Source organism: Anguilla anguilla, chromosome 13, assembly GCF_013347855.1.
Source record: "Anguilla anguilla isolate fAngAng1 chromosome 13, fAngAng1.pri, whole genome shotgun sequence".
NCBI lineage: Eukaryota > Metazoa > Chordata > Actinopteri > Anguilliformes > Anguillidae > Anguilla > Anguilla anguilla.
In genome coordinates, this window is record NC_049213.1 from 31,743,543 (window position 1) to 31,770,248 (window position 26,706).

Consider the following 26,706-nt stretch of genomic DNA (forward strand, 5'->3'; position numbering starts at 1 on the left):
AATCTGCAGTGGTTTGCTTTTATATAAATGTAAAAAAAAAAAAAAAAAGACAGCTGGGTTGGATTGCGATTACCTCAGCATCAACCCTAGATTTACGCAACACATTTTATATAACTTAACGTTTCCAATGATAATATTCTGATAGCCCGTTGGGTGGGCCTCTGCACACATTCATATATTCCACAGCTGAACACGAGTCTACACTACAAGTACTGTGTGGTTGGTCTGTATTCACGTGGTTAACAATGGGAAAATGCCAGATGTATGAAAAACCATTTTAATGGTCATATCCCTCAGACCAGGTTTACTGGCACAGATATAGCTCAACCAGTTGTTTTTTTTTTGTTTTCGGTTCCATACTTTCAAATTTTGTTTACTGCTTCTTTTTAGCAGAGAAAGAAGCAACACTAAACTTCACGGTGATCGGTGCGTAATCGCACGCCATTCGCAAATGACTTGATTTGAGAACCTTAGTGTGACCGAGCATTTTATCTACAAATCCAAATACGAGGCAGCAGGCTGCAGCTGGAGGTACCGCAGCGGGAGAGCCAAGCGCGCCTCGTTCCCCTGGACCGGGCCGGGTTCTGGGGGGGTGGGGACGGGGTGTGTGTGAGGAGGAGTCCCACAATGCACTGCAGACTGAACGCTGACCTCCGAAGCGCCCGCTCCCAAACTCGCTGCGAGGGATTATGATTGAGGAAGGCCCCACGGCCCCCCAGCCCCCCAGCCCTGCATTATTCACCGCCTGTCAATGAGCGCGGGATGAAAGGCAGGAGGGACGGAGCGGGAGAGGAAGAGGGACGCGGGGGTAGCCGGGGGAAACGCTGGCGGACAGAACAGCGCGGCCTGTGTTCTCGCTCCGCCACCTGGGCGGAGAGGCGCGCGGGTCACACGCTCGCTCGGGGCGAGAGCTCCGCCCAGTCCTCTGTGTGCGTGCGTGTGTGAGTGTGTGTTTCTGTGTGAGTGTTTGTGTGTGTGTGTGCTTGTGTGTGTGTGTGTTTGTGTGTGTTAGTGTGTGTGCGTTTGTGCGTGTTTCTGTGTTTGTGTGTTAGCGTGTATGTGCGTTTGTGCGTGTTTCTGTGTTAGTGTGTATGTGTGTGCGTGCGTGTGTGTGTGTGTGTGTGTGCTTGCACGTGTTTGTGTGTTAGTGTGTGTGTGCGTTTGTGCGTGTTTCTGTGTTAGTGTGTATGTGTGCGTGCGCGTGTGTGTGTTTGAGCGTGTGTTTCTGTGTTAGTGTGTGTGTGTGTGCGCGCGCAAGTTTGTGTGTGTGCGCTAGAGCACCGCAGAACTGCCCCAGGCTAGCAGAGATGCCGGGCCAGACCTCATCCTCTCTAATACAGGCACGCATGCTAACACAGCTAGTACACACGCACACACACACACACACACACACACGCACACACACGGCAGCTACGACTGGGCTGAAAACCCATGGAAGGAATACAGATTTGCTGTTGGTGGGGAAGATGTCAGATTTACTTTTGAATCTGAATACATTACAGATTGTATATCCTGAATGCAAACCTCCATTCGCAGCAGCAAGTCATTTCCATATCCCTTCCAAACGCTTTCATTTTCACTAAATTGCAAAAATGTGAAGAAAAAAAAAAAGTATGGATGATTCAAAAAGCATGCATGCTGTTTGAAAGGCAGCGCATTAGAAATGTTCATATACCCCAGTGTACAGCTTTAAAATTTCTGCTACACAGGAGAAGGGGGGAAAAAAAAAAAAAAAAGAAAACACGCCCTGACTTTTAGTAAAACTGGTTTATTTTATTTACATCCGTTACTCTACGCAGTAAATAGGAGTGAAATGCAACGTGGCAGTATTAATGACCTCAGGATCCTCAATCCTGGTGTAAAAGGGTGGCATGTGAAAACTGGGGAGGATTAGAGCCCAGGCCCCAGGGGATCAGTCCTCAGGGGCTCAGTCCTCGTCCGACAGCTCCAGATCTTCCACCAGGTCCTCGTCTCCGTCGGCCAGCTCCTTCAGGTCCGACTGGGACAGCTGCGCAGGCGCTCGGACCTTCTTACTCTTCCCCTCTTCCTCCTCATCATCGTCGTCATCATCATCGTCCCCACCTGCGAAACAGACCGGAGTAATGCACTGCAGTTTAAGCTGGCTTCCCATGTCCAGGGGAGCGGGGCATCTGTCCCATTCAGCACTGAAGCCTGAGGATTCATCCTTCCTGATGGGGGACTCAGGAAGCACGTCCATACGGGTGAGGAATACACAAGGAAGCTGGGGGAACCTCGGCTGCCATGTTAAGATCTTAGTGGGAATTCCAAGGGCAATGTTTGCCATGAACTTCCCATCTAGAGTCAGAAACTGAGGGCAACTGTAGTGTACAACGGGAGGCACTTTAAAAAAGCAGCAACAAGGTGTTCAATGCTCATCTTTGCAGATTAACAAGTAAAGGAAGCTCATTCTATGAACACCAGTGCCATTCTAAAATTTTCTTTAAGAATCCAGTTTCATTTTTATTCATTTTAAGGCCCTTCATTTTTATTCATTTTTAAATGATTCCATCCTTTGCATTGCATTTGTTTGCAAATAATAAAAAAAATGACAAAGCCAATGAGTTTCAGGACCGCTTTCAGGAACATGAGGTACGCCCAGAAAAGACAGACCCCGCTCAATCCCTCCTCCACATCACAAAGAAGACTTCCCTTTCCCTTTACTAACCTGAAGAACCCTCCACTTCATACTCTCCCTCTTCGCCATCATCATCATCATCCTCACCGCTCAGGTCGGACAGATCATCCGGGTCCTCGTCGTCTGTGGCTCCTCTGCGTTTGCCTGCTGTAAATAAGGGGCACAGATCAATTTTTATTTTTATTTTATTTTTTATTTTAAGAGAGGCCCCGCTCAGCCCCCGGCCACCGACGGGACGGCTCTGCGGGGGCCACTTTGATCTCCAGGGTGCCACGGCAACTGGAACGCGGCGAGGGCCGCTCTCCTCTCCGGCCTTTACCTCCCGGCTGGGGGGGGGGGGGGGAGGGGGGGGGGGGGGCTGCTTCCAGTCTAATTCACACTCCAATATCACGCTGCAAAAATGCTGAAGGACGATTTTAAAAAGCTAAAAAACGGAAAAAAATAAATAAATAAATGTTAACGACCCGACAGGGAGAGAGACTATTCTGCAGTCGTTTTGATCTCCGAACATTTCTGACGGCAGCCACCGACGTCCCGTAAGGAGGGGTGCTGACGCGAGACACCCCGAACCAGAGCGAGGTCGCGCGCGCCTGCTAATTGGGATATATCGTCCCTCCGCATTAATGGTCCCATTCAACACTGCAGCAGAGAGAGGCTTCTGGGACGTTTATGAGCAGAATGCTGAACGCAGCATCGCTTCCTAATGGCACGCTGTTTCTAAGCAAGAAACGCCCTGATTGCCCCCGCGTTTTACAGATCCCAAACATCTTAGCAAAGCTCAGCCGCTCCATCAAATTAACTGGTGCCTTATTCCAGACTCATCCAAGCAGCAAGAACAACCTGCTTTTTATACTTTTTAACCCTCTAAAGAGTAGGTTTTTCCAAAAAGTCAGTGTTCTCGAACTCTCAACTACCAGTAGTGACATCAGCATTAGAATGTTGAGTTAAGAACATTGCAACCTCATGTGGCTTAAAGGGTTAAATACACTGAATGACAGCACTGGGAGAGAGAGAGAAACTATGTAAGGAAACAAGACAGAAAGATCAAGTGCCATTTGCCATCGACAACACAACCTTCTTGGAGGACAGCTATTACAGCATTTATGAGTGCGATGAACTGCACACCGATTTAAAGAATGGACTTTGCCTTAACCATGAATAGAAACTGGGAGGGGAAAAAAAAAAAACTAAATGGGCTGCAATTACAGAGCAGGAGCTTTTAAAGCTGCTCTTTAAGAGCAGATTCAGGAGGAGCAACACAATGCGAGACAAGTCCTAAAGTTTATCTGCAAAATACATTCGTCAGATAGGACACGGTCAGTGCCATCGAGGCAAAGGCCCACTCGAATGGCTTTGAGCGACAGGCAGACCGCAGAGCTCCAGTTTGCAACCATGGCCCTAGATTGACGAACGCAACCGACGCAGGGCTCAAAACCGTCAAGAAACAAACCTCATGACTGCCAAGGAAACCGCAGCGCGCAGACATGTAACAGCTCCTGCTACGCACACGGGTATTTTTATTATTTTTTTGTCGCGAGGCCCGCAGGCCGACTAGCGCTAATCCCCAAACGAGGATCGCCTGCTGCGGGTGGCCGGGCCGGTTCAGCAGGAAGACGGCCAAATCCCCGCACTTTGAAGGAGGATTTGTTTAGAAGCTGCCCAGGAGGCGCTCCCTCGCCGACGCCGCCCGCTCTAATTATTAAGACGCCGTGGCGACGGGGCCGGCGGCGAGCCGGGGAGGGGAGGGGCCCCGCCTCACTGCGCTCAGAGGGCAACACTGACTGAGTCTGACTGCCCCGAGCGCACAGGGCAGCCCTGAACACAACTCACCCAGCCAGCACTGAACACAACTCACCCAGCCAGCACTGAACACAACTCACCCAGCCAGCACTGAACACAACTCACCCAGGCAACACTGAACACAACTCACCCAGTCAACAGGGCAGTCCTGAACACAACTCACCCAGTCGACACTGAACACAACTCACCCAGTCAATAGGGCAGCACTGAACACAACTCACCCAGTCAACCCTGAACACAACTCACCCAGTCAACACTGAACACAACTCACCCAGGCAACACTGAACACAACTCACCCAGTCAACACTGAACACAACTCACCCAGGCAACACTGAACACAACTCACCCAGTCAACAGGGCAGTCCTGAACACAACTCACCCAGTCAACACTGAACACAACTCACCCAGGCAACACTGAACACAACTCACCCAGTCAACACTGAACACAACTCACCCAGTCAACAGGGCAGTCCTGAACACAACTCACCCAGTCAACACTGAACACAACTCACCCAGGCAACACTGAACACAACTCACCCAGTCAACAGGGCAGTCCTGAACACAACTCACCCAGTCAACACTGAACACAACTCACCCAGGCAACACTGAACACAACTCACCCAGTCAACACTGAACACAACTCACCCAGTCAACACTGAACACAACTCACCCAGTCGACAGGGCAGCCCTGAACACAACTCACCCAGCCAGCACTGAACACAACTCACCCAGTCAACACTGAACACAACTCACCCAGTCAACACTGAACACAACTCACCCAGTCAACACTGAACACAACTCATCCAGTTGACAGGGCAGCCCTGAACACAACTCATCCAGTTGACAGGGAAAGCCTGAGGCCAACTCCCTGAGCAGAGGGGGCAAGGGTCAGAGGCAGCCGCAGAACGGCAGTGAAGAGTGTGTGTGTGTGTGTGAATGTGTGTGCGCGTGTGTCTGTGCGTGTGTGCGCATGCGTGTGAATGTGTGTGTCTATGCGCACGCGCCTGTGTGGACATGTGCGTGGATGTGTGCCTGTGTGCGTGCGGGTGTGTGTGTGTGTGTGTGAGTGCCTGTGTGTGTGTCTGTGTGCGTGCAGGCGTGTGTGTGTGCGTGCGTGCGTGTGCCTGTGTGTGTGTCTGTGTGCGTGTGGCTGTGTGTGTGTGCGTGCGTGTGCCTGTGTGTGTGTCTGTGTGCGTGTGGCTGTGTGTGTGTGCGTGTGCCTGTGCCTGTGTGTGTGCCTGTGTGCGTGCGGCTGTGTGTGTGTGCGTGTGCCTGTGCCTGTGCGTGTGTCTGTGTGCCTGTGTGCGTGCGGCTGTGTGTGTGTGCGCGCGTGTGCGTGTCTGTGTGTGCGTGTGTGTGTCTGTGCCTGTGTGTCTGTGTGCGTGCGGCTGTGTGTGTGTGTGCCTGTGCCTGTGTGTGTGCCTGTGTGTGTGTCTGTGCCTGTGTCTGTGTGCCTGTGTGCGTGCGGCTGTGTGTGCGCCTGTGTGTGCGTGTGTGTGTCTGTGCCTGTGTGTGTGTGTCTGTGTGTGTGTGCGCGTGTCTGTGTGCGTGCGGCTGTGTGTGTGTGTGTGCCTGTGCCTGTGTGTGTCTGTGTGTGTGCGCGCGCCTGTGTGGGCGTGTGTCCCCCCCCTTCCCGCCACAGAATCCCTAATTACGCGCCGCCGCCTCACAGGCAGTGGAGCCGCCACCTCAGCTCCGGCAGCCGCTCCCCGGGAGCCGGCACATGAAAAGCCTTTAATTGTTTTCAGAGCGCTCGCTGGAAGATTTCCGAGCGGAGGTTGGCTCGCTTTTTTTTTTTCCTTTTTCCTCCCCCCCGCCCCCCGCCCCCCTCCCTCCCCCCCCGGCTCTTATCCAGACGGGGCTGGGGCGACGGTTGGTAACCAGCGTCTGCCCTCAAAAACCTGCATGCGATGAGATCACCAGGAGGAGGAAAAAAAAAAAGAAAAAAAAAGGAGAGGGAAAAACAGAATGTGCAAAAAAAAAAAAAAAAAAAGCCTAAAAAAATAGGGCTAATTACCAAGCAAGAGAAGGAGAGAAAAAAGAAAAAAAAAGCTTCCCTCTCCTTTTTTAATTCCTTCCCGCCCTGTAGCGCTCCCTTCTCTCCGCTGTATCTATGACAACTATTTGATCGGTCTACCACCAGCCAGGCCTCCGTGGGCTGCCAAGTCGCCAAGCGTTCCGGATGGAGGGACGGGGGAGGGGGGAGGAGGTGGGGGGGCCGGGGGGATAGCAGCCCATTAAACCGCGTGCTGCGGGAGCGGGGGGGGGGGGGGGGGGAGGCAGGGAGGGGGGAGCGGGGCCGCCAGCGTCTTTCCCGGCCAACTGTTCTGAATTAGGAACCCCCGCCGGGATCCAAGCCTGCGAAAAGAAAAGCGCTTCCTGTGAGAGGGAGGGCTGGGGCGAGAGCGGCGCCCCCCCCCCCCTCCCCACACCCCCACCCTCCCCCCGGGGCAGCCGCCCGCCCGGCCGCTCGCGCGGACTTCACACAATGAATACCAGATGCAGGGAGGGAAGAGACAAAAAAAAAACTGCCGCCACCCCTCCCCTTCCCCCCCATTTTTTTCTTTTTTTTTTTTTTTTTTGGAGGGCCGCCGGACTGAAGCCGCATGTGTCAGCGGCCGGCCGTGACCCGCGGCTGACCCGCCCACAAACAGAGGTCGCCGCGGCGCCGTGGAGACAGCGCCGCCAAGCCCGCCGAGCCTCTCTCAGCGGCCGATTTCTCACACAGCGGCGAAGGGAAACAAACTCCCACAGAGCCGACCGTTTTACTGGGGGGGGGTGGGGGGGGGGGGAGGAGGGGGTTTCACAAACACACTCCGCCTCACTTCGCTTGTGAGCGTCAGGGACGGCTCCGTGTGTGTGAGCCTTCGCTTCCCAACCGAAGACTGAGCAGGCTGGGACCTGCCGTGGCTCCGCTTTTACAGCCGATGCCACAGATAGAGGCTCAGACGGCACTCTCAGACCTGGCTGGCGAGTTCGTACTCTATGAAACAAGCTCTTACTCTACTGGAAGTAAAACACACAACAAACAAATCTAATACGCCCTAAAAAACATTTGAACTGAACTAAAATGCAGCGAAGTTTTAGCTGCTGGAATATCCCTTTACCACATCTACAGTGTTTTTGCTTCTCAGTAGGAGCGCTGTGCATGGAGTGCCGAACAAAGAAACACAGCCTCCTAGTGGCAGCTCCGAGAATTACACCGGGTTTTTTATTATTATATCGCTTGCGACTGCTGCACGCTACGAACTAATAGGTTCTTTAACACTGGATGCAGTGGCTCAATTCAAAAACAAACCTGCCAGCAGTACATTCCCACCTGCGTACAACTCCCACCGACTGACTGCAGTGCGTGACCTTTACCCCAAAGGAATAGTCATCCTACTCTTCACCCGAACAGACAGACTACTAACATCTAACTCAGATATCACATATTTTCAGTCGTGTCAAAACTGGTCCAACTGGCTATAGCTATTGTCTACAGATACTAAAAAATACATTAGCAAATTTTGGCCTTCTGAGGGTGTCGGCAAAAAGTACTTCCAGAACACCCCCCCCTTAGCGTGTTGGAGTCATTACATCTGCTCTGCGTGGGGGGTGGGGGGGGACATAATGCGTATCAGGAACGCAAAATCAGGGAGGGGGAGGCCCAATTGTGAGGGAATCGCAGGTCACACACAGTCACACGCACACACACGCACACACAGAAACGAATCTTCCAGCGGGTGAATATTGGCTTAGTCAGGACACATTCCAAACTAAATTAAAGAAGGCTTCCCCCAGAGCCGTCAAACTCGGGGGAGGGCCAGCGGCGAAGAGCCTCGTCTTCCTCCTGGAACGAGGCGGAAAAGGGGAAAACCAGGAAATGACAGGGTCCCATTTTTATTTTATTATTATTTTTTCTTTTTACCTTTGACTTTGAGTCCCGCGCTTTCATCGGCGGAGTCGCTGTCGGACTCAAAGAGATCCTTAAACTCTTTCTTGTCGTGCGCCTTTCTGTCCTGCAGCTTCTTGCGTTTGATCTCGGGCAAGTCCAAATCTTCCATCTTTACACAGAGGGGAGGGAAAAAAAAAGAGCAGGTTTTAAGACATAAACAGAGCCCAAATGCATTCATTTATTAATCTAATGTGAGGAAGGGGGGGGGGGGGGGGACTTAACTACTCTATCAGCAGTGAGACTGTGCAGAATGCCAGGGATATCGAGCGCCATTTTACCCCCCGCCTCCCCGCCCCCCCGTCGCTCTGTGTCTCTGAGCGCGGCGGCCATGTTGCACACCGCTCGCGCGGGGCCCATAAACACACGCCGTCCCCACGGTCATCTACTAATCGGACATAACGGCCGCGATACAGCAGTTAGTCCGCCAGTTCCGCTAACGATCGCGATGCACATTTTGATGGTCCGCTGGAGGGACGGGTCGTACGGTGTGACGCTGTCAGCGGGGTAAACACCGCGGCGGTTAGCCAGTCACAGTGGCCGGCTACTCGCTACGCCCCGCCCATCCGTCGTAACCGAGCCGACCACTTGCGCCAAACTCCGGCAGCGCGCCCCGCGCCCCGCGCCCCCCCTGCGTCCGGCGGGACTCACCCTCTCCTTCCCGGAGATCTCCAGCTGGATCTCCTTCTCCCGAAGCTTCTTCCACTGGCTGTAGTAGCGGGTGAGAGGCGTGCCCTCCTCAGCCGTCTCCTTCTCCCAGGACTCCTGCAAGAAGCACCAGCACAGCCGCAGGTCAGGGCCCGGCTTCACACAGCTGGGCGACCGGGCTAGCCGGGTCACTGCGCCCGGTAAAACCCGGAAAACGGCTCTTTACACTCCAGTCCGTGCTCCGGATTTGGGAGGTTTCCGGGTTTTTACCCCGTGCAGCTATCCGGGGCGCAGGGCGCGCACAGCCACAGCAAGGCGAAGAGCGCGCACTGGCGAGAGGCGCTCCAACCAGGAAGACCCAACGAACAGCAGCGCAGCGGCCATCTTTGGAAGATGCGATAAACATGAGCAGGGATTTCTCTCAGCTATGCAGAGCAGCCTTGTGTGTGTCTAAGGGGCCCCAGGAAAGATCTAAAAATGAGCCTTAAAATAATAAATAATAAAAACTATAAATAAAAAAAAAACAGCATACGGGGGCCCCTTAACCACACCGGGGCCCTGGGTGGTCACCTACACGGCCTAATGGAAAGGTCGGCATCGCAGACGTGTGCAGAAATGCACCCAAAGGTCACACACCTGACACAGGAACAAGGACCGAAATGGGGATCAAGGTGTTACCTCTAATGAGAAATCATTTACAAAAGACTGGAAACCGGAATCAGACACACACACCTGAGCCACAGATCCCGCGCAAGCTCTTAAAGACACCCTCTCCCTCTCTACCCACATGCTGTTCCTCTCTCAGCATGAAGAACCTCACAATAGAAGATCAGACACTGCACTCTCTCAGCACCCCTCTTAAATCTCAAAAAGTCTACATAAAAAAAATCTACATAGTAATTAGAAAGACAAAAGGTCACAAGGCAAATTTGAACGAACAGTTGAGATTTAAATGTGCTGTAATTCTGTGAGAGAGAAGGGACTGGGAGGATAGAGAGAGAGAGAGAGAGAAGAAACAGAAGGTGGTCTGGAGAGGAGAGAGGGAGAAGACGGAGAAGCAGTTCCCCGCCAGCCCTTCCCAGAGGTCCTCGCTGCTGGTATTGATCAGGTCAAATAAGATTATCTAACCTTGAAACCCGGCGGACGGCAATAGATTGTGGCCTCGGCCGACTCTTATCGGAACGCATTTATAAAAATTTGTGGAGTTATTACGACTGGGAGGGGTGGGGGGGGGCGGGGGCTGGGGAGAGGGGGATGCCGAAAACAACGCCTCCTGCATTCACCGCACTGCAGGCCATTTTAAACAGCCCGATAGCACAACAACCGCACGGGTGCACAATGCACTCCACTCCAGCCTTTGCTTTGTAATGTCGTTGTTTTAATGTAATGTTTTTCCTCCCTCTGGGGTGCACCTGCAGCTCCAAAATGTGACCCATGTCTCAGCCCAAAGGACCCAGCGTCCCGGCTCTCCATCCCAAAATGAGGCCTGGATACTGGCTTCGTTAGCGGCGCTAACACCCAGCAGCGCTAGCATTAAAAATAACGACAACAGCACGTGACCTGCTGATAAACTGCTTTTCATGTCACACCGCAGTGCGCAACACTGAACTTTGCCATAAAATATAGCATCGACACTTCAGCGTCAAACAAGTTGTGACCAAATACACAGTTAAATGATGAATTCAAATTAAACTAGCAACGTCGGTGTTTGATTAGAAATTTAAGCGCGTCAGTTCAAAGAATGATATTATGGTATACTAAGACAGTTTGTTGACATGTTTTTTTCCCCCCATTTATAACGTGGCTGCCATTACAAAGTTATTGCACTTAAATAAAACTTTAAAAATAGGATCGTGAACTCAGGCATTAGACATATGGTTTTCATTTCCTCTTTCGATACGATCTCCCCGTGTTACTTCACAGGTCATGACAACAACCCTGACCAAAGTTAAACCCTGTGACATTTCACAAAACAGAAAAAAACATTCGTTGGTGGGGGTTTAAAAATTTGTGATCTTTTTTTAATTAATTGAACTAATAGCTCCCAATTAAGCAACACACACAGTAATCTTTTATCGTTGTCTCCACAGCCCGTGGAAATGGCCGTAAACGAAGGACAGACGCGTTCTGAGCGGTGTTACTGAGCTGAGCGGCGCAGGGCCGAGAGGACGTCCTTTCAGCCGAGCGGCCCGAGTGCTGATGGCAAGGTTACCCAGCCTGCGGGGCGGAAACACAGCGAAGGACACACACACACACACACTCAGTATCTCTCACACACACACACACTCACTCACACACTCACACACTCAGTATCACACACACACACACACACACTCAGTATCTCACACACACACACACACACACACACACTCAGTATCACACACACACACACACACACACTCAGTATCACACACACACACACACTATCACACTCACACTCACACACACACACTCAGTATCTCACACACACACACACACTCACTCACACACTCAGTATCACACACACACACACACACACACTCAGTATCACACACACACACAGCCCCTTCGCCGCACAAATACACACACACACACACACAACCTTTGCCACACACACACACACACACCACCTTTACCACACACACAGCCTCTTCGCCACACAAAGACAGGCAGACACACAGCGCCTTTGCACCACACACACACAGCTCCAGTGCCCCACACACACACACACACACACACAGCGCTGGTGCCCCACACACACACAGCCCCGGTGCCCCACACACACACACAGCCCCGGTGCCATGCAGTCTGGCTCTGCAGAGAGCAGCACACCTCCTCAGGTCTACATTACATGCGCGGGGCCCCTCTTTAATTCCGCTCTTAAATATTTATTAATGCGGCGGGCCGGAGAGGAGGGGCGGGGCGGGGGGGTGGTGTGGCGGCGCGGCGGCGCTGGGACTGCAGACGCGCGGGGGCGTAGCCCTGTCACGCAGAGGGGGGGGGGGGGGGCGCTGCCGAACTCTACTGAGAGCTACAGCCTAGAATAGACAAGAATAGCAGGCCTCTGTGCTCTCTGACCACCCTCCATTCTCACCACCAAGCCTTTTTTTTGTAGTGCACTAACGCTGCTCCCTAAAACAAAAGAAGGCCTGTTCTGTTAACAGGGGTGCCATCCCGGTCATACCCCCGCCCCGCCCCGCCCCCCCTCGCCCCCTGCTCGGGCTGGCACCGCGTGGGACGCTGTGGTGGGTCCCTGGTTGGCGGTATTGTCCTCCCCCCTCTCCTGTCCTCTTTACAGCCTTAGCGCACACGCTCATCTGCACAGGCTGCTGGGACCACACAGTGGCTACACGCAGTTACTGCTGTGTGTGTGTGTGTGTGTGAGTGTGTGGAAGAGAGAGAGTGTGTTTGTCTGTGTGTGTGTGTGTGTGTGTGCGTGTGTGAAAGAGAGAAAGCGAAAGTGTGTGTCTGTTTGAGAGAGTGTGCGAGTACATGTGTGTGTGTGTGCGTGAACACGCAGATCTTGCATTTGCTGCATGCTCACTTCGCCCCCCACACCACACAGCTTGGCTCTGATTGGTCCAGTCAGCGGGTGCCCCGTCGCCCCCGCAGAGCAGGTGGTCGTTGCTCGGTTACGGCGGCCGATGAGCGGCAGGCCTCCCGCACATCAGGCTGCAGCTGGAATACTGGTCCAGACAGAGGTGGGCGGAGCGCAGCTGACATCTGCAGAGCCCGCCTTAGAGGGGTCACCGCGGTGACGAGGACTGGGGGTGGGTGTGGCACCAGGGGTTTTGGGGGGGGGAATTTATTCCATGTGAAACTCAAAACTAATCAACCGTCAGCCAGCTGCTGCTCTGACAACACCACTGTTGCTATCGCTGCTTAGGAAAATATGCTCAGAGTCCAAAATTAAAGTTCACACGCAAGGAAATCTGTCCAAATAAGACGCATATGGCGGTAAAGGGAGTAGAAAAAAGTATCGACTCCAGCGTCTTGACGAAATTCATATTTTCAGAAATAATACGCTTGATGTTATGGCCCAACCACAACTTTGACGAATAAGGCTGACGGTTTCTCTCGCGAGCGCGGCCACAGGCCAGGAATAAAAGGTGAGATGAGGGCTCGTACTTCTGTTTAAAAAAAGCAGATGAACTTAGAGCACGACTGCACTGTAGGTTGTTTTTATAGTTGCATAACCTCTTGTCCTCCACTACGTATATATATATAAAAAAAGAAACTGGAAGGCATATGGTATCACACACACACACACACACACACACACACACACACATATATATATATACATACACACAGAGACCACAGTTCTCTGATAAAGCAGAAACGCTAGCGCCACACACACACTCGCAGGACTGCAGGGTTGGACCGTGCGTGTGTGGCAGCAGCAGCAGGGGAGAGACAGGCCGTGAGGAGGAGGAGGAGGAGGCGGAGGCAGGCGCAAACATGGCCGCCTCTGCTAGCGCGCGCGCGCGTGTGCGTGTGTGTGTGTGTGTGTGTGTGTGCGTGCGGTCAGGCTAATGCAGCGCGGACCCCGCCAGCACCACGCCGGGCTGGGCCTGGTCCCGGGCCAAATGGAACTCCCCCCCCACCCCCCCTCGCCGCCGCCCGCGGCGCGCTCACTCACCACCGCCGGCCCGTCGGCCACGCCGAAGGCGGCCCTCTGTCTGCGGGCCGTGATGTAAGCGGCGTTCTCCTGCACCTTCTCCAGGAGCTGCCGGATCTGCTTGCAGTAATTGGCCACTTTGCATTCCTTCAGAAAGGCTTTCAGCTGCGGGGCAAGAGGAGGGAGCGGTCAGCCCGGTCAGGAAATAACCACGGCACAGCACGCCCTCAGATAAATAAAGAAATAAAATAAAATAAAGGGCCTGGAAATTTTAAGATGCAGAGAATCTGACTAATATCTGTTTGCACAGGACTGCAGTCTCCATTCTACAGGCCTGGAACCACTGGTAAATATTTACTGGGTGTGTTACTGCATGTGAAGGTACAGGTGACGTAGCAGGTCTATTAGAGAAGGGCACTTATACTTTTGTAAAGGTGCATTTGGTGCCTGTAGAGATTCTGCAACAGATGAAAGATACTGCAAGAAATTATTATAATTACTCGAGTAGTCAGTCACATAGATGGCAGTTATCTGACCAGTTCTGTTACACAAATCTGAAAAGGCCATTATGACAGAACAATACAAGATGATACAATATAGGTAACGTGCAAGTAAACTGGGAGCAACAAGGCTGCTGATTGGTTCATCCTGTTAAGGCACTGCTGCAGTTAGTCTGCTAGTCGGGCTGCACGTGTGAAGCATCTTTCTCCGACCTGTGTCTTTGCCAGCCCGACTTCAGAACCATGGAGTGATAAGCGATGACATCACACGCTACGGAGCACAGCATGTGCTTATCTGTGCCTACCCAAATCAATAGGGGGGGTTGCAGTAATGATCACTGACGAATATGGCTGGGGTATTTCAAATTGGGGACAAAAATGAGAGGAAAGAAAATAAACCTGTTTTTTTTTTAAACTGGGAAGACCACACTATTCCAGTTCCAGGTCAGACAGATTCAGTTTACCTTCAGTGAGAATTCTAGCAGCAGTGATCTCAAGCCCAAACACAGAAAGCCATGGGACTTTGGCGAACGCTGCAGACGATGACCGGAGAAAAGAAGTTTATAAGATCAGCCTCCCACAAGAGGGACTGCCAAACCCACGGTCTGCCCGCTTTGTGCCCTTAGCCTGTCGGCTGGCTCAGCGCAGACACGAGGCCGTCTGCGTTTTGTCTGGGCAGGGAGGAGGGGGGGGGGAAGGGTGTGGCTCCGCCCCTGAAATGCGGGCGGACGAGCGTCTGAGACGGAGAGTCCCGCGCCGGAGGCCTTCCTGCAGGAAGTGGGGCCCGGCGGTCGCCGGAGCGCACGCAGACATAACAGCAGACTGAGAGGGCCGCCGCCGCCGCCGCCGCCGCGGGGTTAGGCACAAGCCGCCGCCGCCGCGGGCTAGGACGCTAACTGCCCCGGAGTCCAACTCCACAACAATAATAAAAAACTATTTAAAAAAAAAACCCCACTGTAAACTGTTTTACCAACTCTTCAGAGCAAAACGTAACCAGTGTTGCCTTTTTCACTGGCATAGATGAATAAACGCAAGTCTGGTGACTGAGCGGCTCAGTCGGAGGAGCTCGCCATGAACGCAGGCGGGGTCCCTATAGCCCAGACCTGACGTGTTCCGCCAGTCACACATCTATGACTGAAGGCCACAGAGGCTGGAGATGTGTGGTGTCCACCGGCTACACGTCACCACTGGGGAGAGACTCTGCTCTCTGTCTCCAGTATTATAGCGTGCTCTAGTGTGGGGCAACGGGGTCACTGGCACACAGGTGAGTGTACTGGAAAAGGGCATGAGCAAAGCCTCTAGTCCTGCTTGTGCAAGCGTGGGTGTCACCAGAGGCACGACTGCCTATTCCACATTGGGAAACCCCAATAAGGGAGCGGGAGGAGGGGGGATAAAAAAATAAAACTAAATCTTTGGTTTGTGAGTGTGAACCTCACCAGGCCACTACGAGTCAGAATCTGCAGAAAACCTGGCAGTCGTGCAGTCAGGTAATGCAGCGTTCTCTTCAGAGCGGTGTAACTTTGGGAGAATCACTGATCAAAGGCTGACAGAACTGAGTCAGTGCTGGCGGGAGACCAAAGAGACCCATCTGACCACACTCCTTTGCCAATGGCTATGTTGAGATAACTGGCAGCAGCACCTCATGCTGAGAGAGAGAGAGAGAGAGAGAGAGAGAGGTGTATTGTGGGTAAAAGCGTTGAGGGTTTGCGGTACCTGAATGACGGTGGGTAGAGCCAGCTCTGGGAAGCCGATAGCGCTGGCCTGGGTGTGGAAGTACTCCAGCAGAAGATCATACATCTGCTCTATGAGACCGTCCTGTGGTAAATATGCACATACAATACCGTTATACACATGCGCACGCACACTCACGTACGCACGGACACACGCACACAAAGCGATTATGACACAGTTAGCGGATACAAAATGGAGGACAGAAGCTAAGTGCGACCTAGATCCACATCTATGGTGTTCTCCGCTGAAATGTCAAAGGTCTAGGCAGAGCGACAGAACACAGGAGGCGATTTCATGACATGAGTGGGGAAAGATCAGTTTGCTTCTGATGTTAGATGAGTACTCAGGATAAGCTTAAAAAATAAATAAAAAACGGTGCCGTCAAGTGGTCCAAGACATCTTTTGGTATTTAAGCGGACATCCTACAAGTCTCCCCTTCCTCCCCGTGTGCAGTTCTGGGACTGACTGACCGAGCCAGCCGGACCCGCCCCACCCCGCCCCTCACCCGGAAGGCCTTCTCCTGCAGGTTGACGTTGTTGAGCTTCAGAATCACGGCGAAGTTGATGGGCTTGGCAGTCATCCGCCCGGGCTTCTTGTTGAAGTCCACCTGCTGGAAGACCTGGATGACAGGCGACACGCAAAAACACAAGATCAGAACGCGGGGAGACGGCGACCGGAGGAAAATGGAGGCGACGAAAACGGCTCACTGCATAAAATAACAAACGGAGTCAAAACAAGCGTCATTCGGCGAATCTGCTGCAATATATTGGTATCGATCAATCTTTACTGCGCACACAAACAAAGAACAGGAAGTTAGCTCAGAGTTAAACAGAGCTGCCAGCTGAGATTTATGGCCTTTTTTAAAACTGATAAATGTGAAAAGGAACTCAATGTTGGAGACGCTTTTACTGGCTGAATTCTAATAAGAAAAATCTATACAATATGCATGCATACATTCAGAAGGACCAAAACTACAAGTAAGAGTTAAAAAAATAATTCACATTTATACCAGTCAAAAAAATAAAATAAAATAAAACTCCCATAATGCACCATCACAACCCTTCAACCCAGCAGAGAAAGCTCAATGTTTATGTTTACTAAATAAATGTTCAGTCGCTTATGTTTCCTTGGGTTCTTCCATATGAATGTGGACGGTAGCTAGAGGTCCATCCTTGAGCTGACACGCAGAAGATTAAACTTCACACAGATAAGCATTTCCTGATAGGTCCGGAACATTGAGTCTATGGGCTCACATGCAATGCATTCTGCAGACTGCTTGTGGAGCACGGAGGTCAGGTGTGAGGTTGTTGGGTGCGTGTGTGTGTGTGTGTGTGTGTGTGTGTGTTGGCTCAGGACCGCTCTGTCTGTGTAAACATCGGATGTGGTGTCGGACTGTGGGGGGACGAGCGGCCAACTGGCCCAAGCCAGAAATGAAGACAGGCTCCTAAAGCAGAGAGAAGCTCACTGTCATGCAGCATGAGAACGAGAGAGACAGAGAGAGAGCGAGAAAGAGAGAGGGACAGAGCGAGAAAGGCAGAAAGAGACAAAGAGAGCAAGAGAGACTAATTTTAGAAAGAGCAGCGCACTTATTTGAAACTGAATGCAGTGACGCATATAATGAATACAAGGTTGTCTTTTTTTTTTTGGGGGGGGGGGGGGGGGCCTCGCTCTTAGCTGCCAGAGGCAGAGGATGTGGGCTGTGCAGAGCGTTTACAACAGAGCGCAGAAACCACACAGCGCCCACACAACCCCCCCCCCCTCCCCCCCGGCCCCCCCACCCTTCCCCAAAAGGCAAGACCAGTTCTGCTCAGGCAGTGACCACTCCCCGCGAGGTAACGCTCCCCCCCCCCGCCCCCCCCCCCCGCCCCCCCCCCCCCCCCCCCCCCCGCCCGACCTCCTGTCTTCCTGTGGTCGCAGCTGTTTGCCGTCTCCACTCTGCCGTTGTCACGGCAGCAGAAACCGCGGCGGCCCAGGAGCCGCGCTCGCCGCCCCGGCCCGTGGAAACCGTTGACGGTTGGGCGCCCTCCGCCTCACCTGAACGCGAAGGTGCGGCGCGAGCTAGCGCAGCGCACCTCCGCGAGCGGGCCTACGCTCAGAGAGACCCTACGCTCAGAGACCCCGCGCTCAGCGCCCCTGCGTTCAGCGAGACCCCGCGTTCAGCTCGACCCCGCTACTGCTCCACCGCCTCAGCCCTCCAGCGCTGTGTTCAGCACAGAAAGGCAGTTACTCTGCGCTGGCGAGCTGCCAGCCAATTAACAGCCTCCAACCTGCTCGCTCTCTCTCTCTCTCTCTCTCTCTCTTTCTTTCTTTCCATCTGGAACACAACTGACCCCACCGCAGATACTTTTTTTTTTTTTTTTTTACTTAATGCTCGAAACTGAATCAAAGCTCCACAAACCAAACGTATACGCCTTCATGCGTTCTATGAAAGATTCATTTGAGTCCTGAAAGTAACTGCCATTCATGACCATATTGGCCCCCTACCCACATACTACTCCCCCAGTACTCATAGTATCTTCACCTACCACACAGACTACAGACACAACCAACAGGCGAGGCAAAACAGAATCATTTCCTCTGTTAAACATTATTTCCATCTGAGTCTTTGTATCGGTTTCACATCGCAGTTTTCTCCGATAGTCCCTGGAAGTAAGACCATCGCTTAGAAAGTCAGCGAGGCCTAACGAAGGTCAATGAAACTACAACAGCAGGCGGAGAAGTGAACAGCAAAGTACAAAGACTAACACCCTAAATGATGCACTGTTTAAACCATAACAAGGAGAAAATGACGTTAATTCAACATAAATGCTGAATTCTCACAAAAAAAAAAACAAAAAAAAACTTCCTGAACTGCTGTCATATGGATATAAATCCGAGCATTGAAGTGACAGTTTCACTCTTCTCCTAATCAACAGCTACATAAGGGAACGCTGGTAATAATGCAAACATTTCAGTGGCAATATGTGTGTGACCACACACCGGCTCGCAAAATAGCACTTCGAACGGAAGCTACAGGCTAAAGGGAGAAAAAAAAGCAGTTGGCGCAGGTGGCACTGGGTGAAAATAAGACCAAGCTGGGTTGATGCAATGGGTTGGAAACAGTGGTCAGTGTGTTTATGTAATAGGTGACCTTGGATGAAAATCTGTAAGTAATACAAATGTCCTAATAAAGCGGTTTCAGGTTGTAATGGGTAAAAGCTTGAAAGCCATCAAATGCACAAGCCTATTCAAAGAGGCTGACAAACATGTGCTTTAATTAAAGAAATTAAATAAAAACAAAAGAAAATTGAAAAACTACAGCTCAGACCACGTCATACCTCCAGCAGAAAGGGCAAGACGGGAACGAAGGTCTTGGTGCGCTCGGAGAGCAAGGTGAGCGCTCGGACGCAGTGCATGCGCAGGGGGTAGTACCGGGTCGTGGGCACCAGCCTGTCAAACACAGAAAACGGGCCTTTCAAACAAAACAACAACCGCGATTATCACTTACACTGCTTCAGCTGGCTGCTGCATATAGCTGTGTGAGGAACCCTTTGTGTTTTATTAAGACCGTGGAAGAAGAAGTGAATTTGGTGGCTTGGTCAACAGTGCCACCTGCTGGTAGACATGCAAAAATGCAGTATACTCTACTGATACTGCCTCATTAGCAAAAAGCAACTTACAGGACAATTGATCTGAATTGACCTGAGCTTCCAGTTGTTTACTTTTGGTTTAACCCACAAGGGCTCTATATGCCAACCAAGATTTAAAAAACAAACAAGCACACCTGCTTGTGCATGTATGCAGAATCACTCACTTAAACCAACGCTTCTGTCACGTTCAGGAAGGTTAATTCAGCCTCAGGATTTCACAATGGGCAGGAAGACATTTTAAAATGATTCCACTAAACTGCTATTCCTAGTGAGACAGACTGAGCATTGGACCAGAGAAAGGCGGTCTCTTACTTGATGCAGCCCACGGTGACCTGGCACAGGGGGTATATAAGAGGCTCCAGGACGTCGCTGGGGTGAAGGGTGCTCAGCACCCGGCACCACAGGAACAGACAGTGCACAAACTGCCAGTTATACACAGACTGGTACGTTTCCTGTGGATACAGACAACGCAGTTATACTGACTGCTACGAACGGCAAAAGCTCAAACATCTAGGGGGCAACATAGCTCAGGAGGTAAGACCGATTGTCTGGCAGTCGGAGGGTTGCCGGTTCAAACCCCGCCCTGGGCGTGTCGAAGTGTCCTTGAGCAAGGCACCTAACCCCCAACTGCTCTGGCGAATGAGAGGCATCAACTGTAAAGCGCTTTGGATAAAAGCGCTATATAAATGCAGTCCATTTACCATTTACATCTTTATACTGACAGATATGTAGCCCCTGAACACAAACTGTTATACTGATGGGTATATACCCTACGAGCATAAACATACTGACTGTTACATACGCCAAGAGCTCAAACACACTTATACTGACTGCTACATACCCTCTGAGCACAAACATACTAACTGCTACGTGTGCTAAGAGCTCAAAAATACTTAATGACTGGTATACACCCTCTGAGCACAGGCAACAGCTATACTGACTGCTGCACAGCCTATGAGCTCAGTCAACATATTTATACTGGCAGGCAGCAGCATCAAATGCAGATTGACAACATTCAAAGCTTTTATAAACGACAAATTGTGCAATCACCAACTGATAAAAACAAATCTGAACATTCCAGAACTTGAATGAAATTTTAAGTTTCCTATAAAAAGAGGTTTTCTTGCAGAGCATCCCTAGGTGGCCATTAATGCGCCTGCAGAAAATGAGGCTGGGGAATACCTTCTTCTTCATGGTCATGGCGTTGCGCAGGTGGATGGCCAGCTGCCGGATGTAGATGAAGCCGTGCTGGTAGGACACCTGAGTGTCCAGCGAGTACATCTCCGTCAGCGTCCGCTGCATGAAGTTGATCATGGGGAGGACGTTGGGCGACGTGAACTTGCAGTTCTTCACGTAGGCGATGTACATTTGCTGAAACCACAAAACACAACAAGGGTTCGGATCAAATTAAAACAAGCTGCTGGATGGCTCATTCGGTTAAGGCACTGCGCGGTCGAATCCAGGCCGTGCCTGCGTCAGCTGTGGCCGGTAGACACCACAGGGTGATGTCCAATCAGCGACTGCATAGGGAATTCCGTTGGACAGGATTCCAGTGACCACAGAGTGCGGTCAAAACCACCTAACCGACTCCACTCTGTGTGAGCTTAGCTGTAGTCTGCAGTGTGAAAAGAAGCAGCTAGTGACAGTACGTATTTCGGAGGAGAACTGTGGATGTCTGCGCTCTACTGAATCAGCAGGGGCTGTAGTTGCAGATGATCAGCCATTCCAAATTGGGCTTTGAATCGGATATGCTCAATCAAAGACTTTTAGTTAAAAATGAAGAAAAACTAGCAACATTACAGAAAATATCGAAGGCGATAGTGGGTCACATTTTGGAAAGCCGTACCTTGAGGACGGGGTTGAGGTAGGACGCCTGCTTGTGCCGGCAGATCTTGTTGAGCGCGAGGAAGGCCAGGACTCGAACCGTCTCCTCCCCCGTGCTCCACTGCTTGATCAGTTGCTGAATTCCCACAATTCCACAGTTAAACACAAGAACTCGGGCACAGGCTACAACTTTGCGCTAACACAGCACATGAGTAGCTCACAATTTCAATGCCATTAACAAGCGCTAATTTCCCTTTCTGAACAGCACAAACGGCCACATTTCAAACACACTTTACTTGCTGAAAGCATTCGGTGGTGACTGGCCACCTTTTTGACCAGGCTGTAAAAATGTCTAAACTTAATCTTATGCCTTTCAACAGCAGTTCCATTTTGCTTTTAGTAAAACGGTCATGAAATTGAACATTAAAAAAATGAGTTTCAACTTTATGATGCATGGCCCTGCCCTGCATTCACTCTGCAAACAGAAACATTTTAAAAACACACTTTAATGACAGTATTAAAACGCTGACTGCGCAGCCCGTGGCGAACGGTTCACCTTGAGGAGGTGGCGGCACTGTTTGGGCAGACACAGGTAATACGGCACCATCTGGTTGGCATGTTTCAGCACCGCGCTGATGACCGTAGCCTCCGTTAAGCAAGACAGGAGCTGTGGGGGCCAAACAGCATCGTACGTTAGCTACGCAAGCTGCATCAACACAAAGGCAAATTCCCACATCTGGTCAATGTGAACTCAAGACCAACGTCAACAAAGCCGGCCAGACCTGAGGCTACACACCTGAACGATGCCGCTCAGGTACATCTTGATGTCCAGCTGGTTCTTCTGCCACCGGGGGCTGGACGATGGCAGCACCAGACTTGGAAAACCAGAGGGCGGGTATAAGTCACACACGGACCATTTTAAAAGTTTGCAAGAACATTATCTGCACTTACATCGATGTCTACAGACATCAGTAAATATTAAGAAAATAATTCATTCTTCTCCTGAAAGCCCTACCCCGTTAACATAACCCGTTTTCCCCACACTCAAAGTCAGGCATTTTAAAGGTCACAAAGGACGCCCTGAAACCCTAAAAGTCGAGCGCGTTCGAGCTTTCAAAAGGAACCCCCGGAGGTCCCCGGCCGTGGGAACGATGGTGCACACTCACGTTTTTTGGTCCTTCTGTGGTTTGAGGTTAAGCATCCGCTGCAGGGCCACGAACATGTCTCTGATGCAGAAGAGCACCAGAGCATTGAACACTGGACCAGAGAGAGACAGGGCATCAGTGAAAGCGCTCGCAGCACAGGGGGGACATCAACGCTTTGTTAGAAAACTCAAAGTTCAGCAGACCACATCCATTTGTTTTTTTTAAAAAACATTTTAAATCGGTTTAACAGCAACTGATCTTATGTCTGATATTTAGACGGTTTATTTTGACCATGTCCTTTAACTGTTTTAACCGTTTTAACTGTTTTGTGGGAAGTGGCTTTCAGCCCAGGCATAAACGCAGTGAAAGGCATAAACAAACACTGTTAGCGAGCTACCTGAGCTGTCCTCCACCTTGTAGCGACACGGGTCACCCCCTTCGCCTTTGGTGGTTGCCACGGCAGCCTTGAAGGCCTGGGTAATGTCCCGAAACAGCTTGAGAGTGAGTTCCTCCTGAAAAAAAAAACACCATCACATTATCATTACATACTCAATATGTTACCATGGCAATCGTGATACATTACAGGAGAACTTGACATACTTTGTTCAGGTCCAGTCTTTATATCAAGTACTGTTTATTTCCCCTCATATTCTGTATAAAATGTGCCAAGACAAGCCTGTAACTTTGACGGTATTTATTTTTTCATCAATACCACTCATTTCAGTTTAGTGCCTTTCTGAATCAGCGATGAAAAGCTTGCTGTAAGGTGTGAGTGTGTGCTACTTCTGGTTTTATACCCATCCTGTGGACCAGTTATTTGCTAACTGAGATCTGACGTTATTTCATATACGTTTCCCACTCTGTTTTCCAGGCCATTTTGCAGCTGCAGGAACAACCCCTTGCTCACAATTTTAGAGGTCAGGATGAGCATGAGCGTCTGAAGCGTTAAATCTACCGACCACTTCATCGCCGTATAAGCTACCGCTCTTGAGGAACAAACAAACAACCAATAGATGTCTGGCACCCATTTGAAGGTAATGGTGAGAGATAATTCCAGAGTTATCGTGCTAAATGAACCGCCCCCTCTAGGTGACACTGGCCAATTACGTGTCTGCAGCGCCCCAGCAACAGTACGCACTGGTGTGGTCAAGCAAGGCCAAGTGACTAATGTAACTTAAAGGCCACAGAACGCATTATTACTATGCCGAGCACCTTAACTGGGTGGGCCACTCTGGAAACCTTCTGTTGTCTTTGCAATTACTAGTCATTTTGAATGACTTATTTTCAAAATGTGAACATTTTTTTTTACAACCTTGATGGCTGCTCTCCATTCTTCCACCATTTTTTCGGTCACTTTGATGACTTCTGCTTTAGCTTTCTTGGATTTCTTTGCTGCTGCTGCTGCCTCTGCCACCTTTTCATCTCCTTCTTCTTCCCCAGAGCTGGCCTCCTGAAGACACGGACACAGGACACACACAAATATGTAGTACACGCAGGAACCGTGTTGATAGAGTGAAGAAAAAAAAATCACAGGATATCACCTTTAAACTAGAAAATTACATTAATTTAGCATCTGCACAGCCTTTGAAAAATGTTAAATCAGCTGACCAAACCTTTGCTGGGTGTGCCAACAAGCAACTCACACTGCTAGCAGGACATAATTACAAGGTCGAAATTAAAAAAGGTTTGCAACTGGCGCAAAAAACAAAATCATACACAAAGCAGGAAGACCAGAATGGTGTTATATAGTAGGCACCTCCAGTTGGTTGGGTAGCGTGTGGTACTTGCTCTCGTCCTCGTCTTCAGAACTATCCGTGTCATCGAAGTTGAGGAGCGAGCGGTCATTCTCCTCCAAGAACTTGTAGAACTCGGGGTCCTTGTTCTTCAGCCTGGAGAGCTGGTCCTTGTGCTGGGACGCCTCGCCTTTCTTTTTCTCGCCCCTGTAGAATAGTCACGTCACGGCGTCATACTGTACAAGTGTCATACTGTAGCAAACTGTGTTTTCAATTTTTAAATGTTATTCCATTATTCCATACATAGCTTCTGCTTCTGGGATTTGTGGAGGTTCCAACTAAATTAAAAGAGCTTTACAAAAGAGTATAGACAGTGTACCGGTTAAAGGAAATAAATCTAATTAAAAAAAAAGAATAAATAAGATAACACTGCAGTATAATGCTACTGTGTTTTAACAGTTTTCCATATCCCCATCTTAGACAGAGTCCACTGAATATCAGGTCAGATTAAATGTGTTTGAGCATTGACTCCTGCTGTATATTTGAAAAGGAAGTGGCATTTAATATCACCACCACAATCACATATTAATTGCTACCGTCTGCTCATTCTTAACTCTTGTCACGCTTACTTGACTTGCGCTTTGTCACTGGACTTTCCAGATTTCTTGCCCCCTCCATTTTGCAGTACAGAAGACTCCTCCTCAGAGTCTTCCTCATCTCCTGAGTCAAAACCTGAGGCCAGGAACTCATCCACGCTCAGGTCCTCCAGCTTCCTGAAAGGTGAGACAGCAACACTACTGAAAACTTAATACGGCAACAAGGCTACACAGTGCAGCACAGTTCCACTAATCGTGCGGCACATTTCCACTAATCAGCATGTGGATTGGCTGATACTGTGGGCTCGGTGAGCCATCTAGAGCCATGGAGAGATCACTGATGTTTGTCCATGGCACTGATCCAACAGCAAACCTACTCTTCTCAGAGCCAGTAATGCTCTAGCATTTCCAAATCCTGGATCTTCAAACCCACAGAGTATGCTAGCGTCCATTAAAACAGTTGTTAGACATAAGGTTTGATTAAACTGTGGATTTCTCATTCATTTGACATCTTGACAATTAAAACTCTCTCTTGTAGCAGCATGCTTAAGTTTGCAGAATACAAAGTAGGTCAAAGGTGTTTAACATATTATTCCACTTAAATTAGGGGTGGCTGTTTCCATTAACCTTTCATAATTGTTCCTTTAAATACAATAATAACAAATCAGTCAACTGCATGAATAATTAATCAAAATTATGGATCAGGATTTATATATTTATATTTATTTATGTTTTTTTTTTTTATCTTTACCAGATAGAGAAACAGAGGATAAATACGTTTTTAAAAATACACATACATAATTCGAATGCTCCGTTAAATTAAATGCTGGGTCCCCAAGAGCTGGCTCATTAGGCCCAGAGAGTAAATGGATTAAATGGTTCCCAAGAAGTGAAACAAAATTTCAATCATTTGAAGAGCGTCTTGGCCCACAATAATAAGGATCATAAAACGGCAATGTATTCAAACAACTGCCCCGTACAAGGCAACATAACGGCCGTGTTTGGTTTAACTACTAGCGTCAATACTTTAACGATATTTGTAAACAAACTAAATATAATCATGGCAGCGACCTCATAAAACGCAGCAGTTAACTAACAAACAAGCTTTATTTAAACAAATGTAACTTTCTAGCCAGCAAACTTAAATCAATTAAACCTGGTAGTAATGTTACTGTAGCCTGCCAAATTACAACTGCTTATGTCGTACTCGGTGTTTGCAGCTGCCTACACGTGGGTATTACTTTAACAGGCCAACCAAGATGCAACTGTGCACCTTGCAAACTAACGTACAAGGCGCTGAATTTTTGGGAGGGATTAAAAGCTTCATGTAATGACAGCAGAACTCACTGCTGGTTCATAATGCCTTGTGCTGGGCCAGCACATATACCAGTTAGTAGGCCTATAAGTTATAACTAGGCACACTGTACATACCGTATCAGAACAGCTAGCTTGCGCTCACCAGACCCCAACCACGTAGTTAACAGTAGCGTTAGCTACTTAAGCTTAAGGGCCTTGCATGCTAGTATGTAGCTACGATATCGAACAGGGAAAGGCTTACACAGAACTTTCATTCCATCACTCAGCCATTCTCTAACAACAAAAAACACACAGTAAAAAAAATAGAGCGGACATTTCGTTTGGGATAAATATCGCTGTCAAAACGAGAATATCAATAGCCTTACCGCTTGCTCGTTGATGCCATGCTGGATCCAAAATGTGACTACACCTTCCGCCCAACATCACATCCGGGGCCGACCAACTAATCAGCTGAGTAGCTTGGTCTTCTGTTTCACGACAACTTTCACATTAGCAAGGCTCACTGGAAGGGCTAAACAAAAGGTTTGCACACTCAGTAAGTATGATATGCTAACGTGAATTACTATAACTAATTGTCGCTTCAGACTATCACA

General features: G+C 49.9%; 1 protein-coding gene across 1 annotated transcript; it reads right to left on the reverse strand.

The window, feature by feature from the left end:
• Positions 1-1,748: 1,748 nt before the first annotated feature.
• On the reverse strand, positions 1,749-26,624 carry noc2l (NOC2-like nucleolar associated transcriptional repressor). Its single transcript, XM_035387544.1, has 19 exons — positions 26,479-26,624; positions 24,830-24,973; positions 24,224-24,407; positions 23,780-23,917; positions 22,865-22,979; positions 22,489-22,579; positions 22,119-22,197; positions 21,879-21,989; positions 21,345-21,458; positions 20,681-20,869; positions 19,811-19,950; positions 19,187-19,298; positions 16,375-16,488; positions 15,852-15,953; positions 13,660-13,803; positions 9,042-9,155; positions 8,367-8,502; positions 2,687-2,803; positions 1,749-2,082 (listed from the first exon to the last, which is right to left on the reverse strand). The coding sequence occupies exons 1-19, from the start codon at positions 26,496-26,498 to the stop codon at positions 1,928-1,930; spliced, it is 2,319 nt and encodes a 772-aa protein (XP_035243435.1). The 5' UTR covers positions 26,499-26,624; the 3' UTR covers positions 1,749-1,927.
• Between the last annotated feature and the right edge of the window lie 82 nt (positions 26,625-26,706).